The sequence below is a fragment of the Otolemur garnettii genome, unplaced genomic scaffold (genome assembly GCF_000181295.1).
Source record: "Otolemur garnettii isolate 467f Iridium unplaced genomic scaffold, OtoGar3 scaffold00047, whole genome shotgun sequence".
NCBI lineage: Eukaryota > Metazoa > Chordata > Mammalia > Primates > Galagidae > Otolemur > Otolemur garnettii.
This window is the reverse complement of record NW_003852442.1, coordinates 8964829-8968655: the sequence shown is the minus strand read 5'-3', so window position 1 is coordinate 8968655 and position 3827 is coordinate 8964829. Positions and strand designations below refer to the sequence as shown.

At 52.2% G+C, this 3827-nt stretch overlaps 1 protein-coding gene across 1 annotated transcript in view; it reads right to left on the bottom strand.

The window, feature by feature from the left end:
- The window catches only part of FA2H (fatty acid 2-hydroxylase), a 57494-nt gene extending 54054 nt beyond the window's left edge, over positions 1–3440 (bottom strand). The window contains exon 1 of the mRNA XM_003791330.1: positions 3134–3440. Within this exon, the coding sequence (XP_003791378.1) occupies positions 3134–3403 (270 nt within the window). The 5' untranslated portion in view covers positions 3404–3440. The remainder of the gene's footprint in view (positions 1–3133) is intronic.
- Positions 3441–3827: the final 387 nt, after the last annotated feature.

The following is a 3827-nucleotide window of genomic DNA, read 5'->3' as shown; positions in this document are numbered from 1 at the left end:
AAAAAAAAAAAAAAAAAAATCTAAAAAAAAAAGAAAAGGAAAAAAAGAAATCTGTAGGCAGAAGCTCATCGGCAACTGGAGTGTTGGGCTGGTGTGGCCATGGGTCAAGCTTCAGTTGTGGGTTTGTAGATGCCTTGTTATGATGGTCTTCAGTTTTTCCCACATTTGCCCAGAAAGAATCGTGATTGCAGGGCGGGCACACTGGGGCTCTTAGGGCAACAGGTGAGTGTAGCGGTTGGAAGCAAATGTGGACTCAGTATTTCCCCAGAAGCCTCCCTGAGAACCAGGTAAGGGGAGGCAAAGCAAAGAGCTGAGATAGCAGAGCTGGCAGGTGTGGCCGTCTAGGGCAAAAGTGATACTCAGGATGATGCTGGGAGGGGAAGCCACACCCTAAGTCTACAGGACACAGTGACAACATAGGGCAGGCCCAATGAGCCACCGTAAGCTTGGCTGTCTCTAGTATTTTGCTCTCAATCTCTTATTTCCTGCACTCAGTTTTTCTCATATCTTTGCTAAACCTTCTGCCCCCTTAACACGACCTGACACCAAGCACCAGCCTCCTAGATTAAATCGGGCTTCTGCCACAGAATGATAAGTCCTGGCACCTTACCTATGAAATCTCCCAAATTTACCCTTCTGTCTCCTTGCTCACAGCCACGCAATAGTCTCCTGCCTAATCGCTCACATCTACTTGCGTTCCCTCCATTCCTTCTCGGCACTGCAGCCTGGGTGCTCTTCTAAAGATGCAAATCGGACCACACCACACCCCAGCTTGAATCCCTTTCCTGGCTTCCCGTCATTCTTAGCATCAAGTCTGAAATCCTGACCACAGCCTATGAGACTCTGCGTGATCTGGCCTCAGCTGGCCATTGGCCTCCTCCTGCATCCTTCTCCTGGCCTTCCAGCCTCTGGTCACGTGGGTTTTATTTCTGCCTTTTGACTTCCAAGCTCTTCCTTGCAGAGCTTTTTTGCACGTGCTGTTCCTTTTGTCTAGAATGCTCTTCCTACCACACTGCACCTGGCTAAACTCTATTCATCAATTAGCTCTCAGCATAAATGTTACTTTCTCAAAGAAGCTCTCCCTGAACTCTCCACTCCAGATCCATGCTCTGATAGCACCAGGTAATTAAATAATCATCACATGATTAGTACATTTCTTTCCTTCCCCATTATCCTGTTAGCTCCATGAGGACAAGAACCACATTAGTTTTGTTCATTGGCTCCACGCCTAGCGTAGCACTGTTGACCCATTAAGGAACCAAGTTAGTGACTGAATAAGTTATTGAAGAATTAGGCAAGAGGACCCAATGAAGAGCTACTTGGAACAGTGAGTGGTAAATCCTTTCAATCAAATATCTAAAAGCACTTGCTGGGTTGGCTTGGCACCCATAGCTCAGTGAGTAGGGTGCCATCCACATACACCGAGGCTGGTGGGTTCGAGCCCAGCCTGGGCCTGCTAAACAACAATGACAACTTCAACCAAAAAATAGCCAGGCGTTGTGGTGGGTGCCTGTAGTCCCAGCTACAGGGACTGGGAGGCTGAGGCAAGAGAATCTCTTAAGCCCAAGAGTTTGAGATTGCTGTGAGCTATGATGCTCTGTCTCAAATTTAAAAAGCAGTCGCTGGTTTCCTTTTGAAAGCAAAAGCTAGTAGCAGGTAACAACTGTTGGCTTACAGGAGCCCCCTCTCACCCACAGTTTCACAAACCATGGTTTCAGTTACTCAAGGTCAACTACAGTCTGAAAATATTAAATGGAAAGCTTCAGAAATAAACAGTTCATTGTTTTAAATTGGTTTTCAATAGCAACCTCGCTCTATGTCACAATGCCTATGTCATTCACCTCACTTCACCCCATCACATAGGCATTTTAATCATCTCACGCCATCACAAGGGTGGGTACAATAATATATTTTGAGAGACAGCAAGCATGAGGGTGCATACATTCACATAACTCTTATTACAGCTATTGTTATGATTGTTCTAATTTATTAGTTATTGTTAATCTCTGACGTGCCTAATTTATTAAACTGAACTTCATCATAGGTATGTATAGTATAGGAAGAACCATAGTATACAAAGGGTTTGGTACTATCTGTGGTTTCAGGCATCCACTAGGGGTCTTGGGATCTATCTCCTTCAGATAAGGGAGGATTACTGTATATTTAAGAATGATGGCTCCACTGTCACCAGTCCCACAGCCAGGCCTGGGGAATGCCCAAGAAGTCAGGAGACAGACCCTGTCTCCCTGCCCATGAGAACTCTCAGAATGGGGCCAGCCTTGATTTTGAGTCAGACACTTGGCTTTTCCACTAACTAGCTGCTCCACCTTAGACACATTTGTACAGCCCCTCTGAGCTCTGATTTCACATTCTAAGATGGGAATAACAAAACCTACCCCAGAGTCAGGCAACGGCTTAAACACCACAGTGAGCTTGTCCCGCACAGCCATGTGCACCTTAGCACACTGTCTGGGTCGGGGTGCTTTCCCTTTCCTTTGCAAAACTGGTTTGTGCTTTTCCTGTGACTCTTCTGGACTCCCAAGCCAGCGCGGAGGAAAGACATAAAGGGAGACCCGAAAGGTTGGAGGACACAGTCCATCCACAACACTGCCTGGACCTCTCCACCCACACAAGACCCAGGCTGCACCCGGAAACCACACTAGCTGGGAAGAGCTACTATCGGTGCCTCTTTGAAACAAGTGGGGTGGGCTGGGGAGGGAAAGACAGGTGAGCCTTAGAAGGGGAGGACAGGTGAGCTAGCAAACAGAAATGGAAAGCAATTGCGAAGAGGGAGAGGCTGATAAGGGAAGAGGAAGGAACACTGGAGCTCGCAGGGGCCTGGGGCCAGAAATTGGGTTCTCAGTTGTCAGGGGCAAGGGCTTAAGAAGTAAGTTGGAAGGACGGGTAACTTGGGAGATGGGAATATTAGTGCACTGGAAAAGAAAAAGTAAGGTGCTGGTGGAAGGAAGGGGGACAATGACCTGTTACCTGGAGAGAAGAGAGGGGAAGCGGAGGGAGGGAAAGGTAGAGGCTGTCACCTTAGGTCCTCCTGGAGGGCAAGTTATCGGGGCTCGTCCAGGAGCAGAGTTGGGGGAGGGGAGGTTGGGGGAGTGTGACCCTGACCCGACTGTACCTGCAGGTCTCCTTGCAGCTCACCCACGTAGTACTGCTCCAGCCAGCGGCGCGCGTTGGCCGAGTGCTTGTGCGGTGGCCCGTCCAGGTCGGCGCTAATGTCCTGGCCGGCCCTCGCCCGCAGCAGCTGCTCGCCCCCCGGGTGGTGCTGCACGAAGCTGGTGAGGTCGTAGAGGCGGGCCCCGCAGCGGACCCAGCACGCGCCAGCCGCCAGGCGCCGCTGGACCTCGGAGGGCGAGAAGGAGGCGGCGGGGGGCGGAGCAGGGGCCATGGCTGGAGACCTGAGCGCGCGGCTCGGAGCCCCGGCGTGTGCTGGCGGGCTACGGACGCGCCTCTAAACAGCCGTGAGCCGGGCGCCTGCTACAGGCCAGCCGCCACCGCACCTGCTCATTTGCATGCCGCGCTCCCATTGGCCGTCGGGAGGGACGCGGCCCCAGCCCGCGGGAGCCCACTCCCCATTGGCCGGCAGGAAGCCCCCGCAGACCCGAGCGGGGTGGGCCGGCCGCTGCAAGCTGCCTGCCAGGTGGCCCTGGGCAGGTAGAGGGCGCGCCGGCCAGGTGTGTCGGGTCGCGGGAGGAGGAGGAGGAGGATAGGCAGATGCGGGCGGAACACGTCTACCCTTCGTGGATGGCTGTCTAGAAGGACATCCTCGGTGGCCTGATCACCACTGGAATAACTCTTGCTGCCGCTCCAAG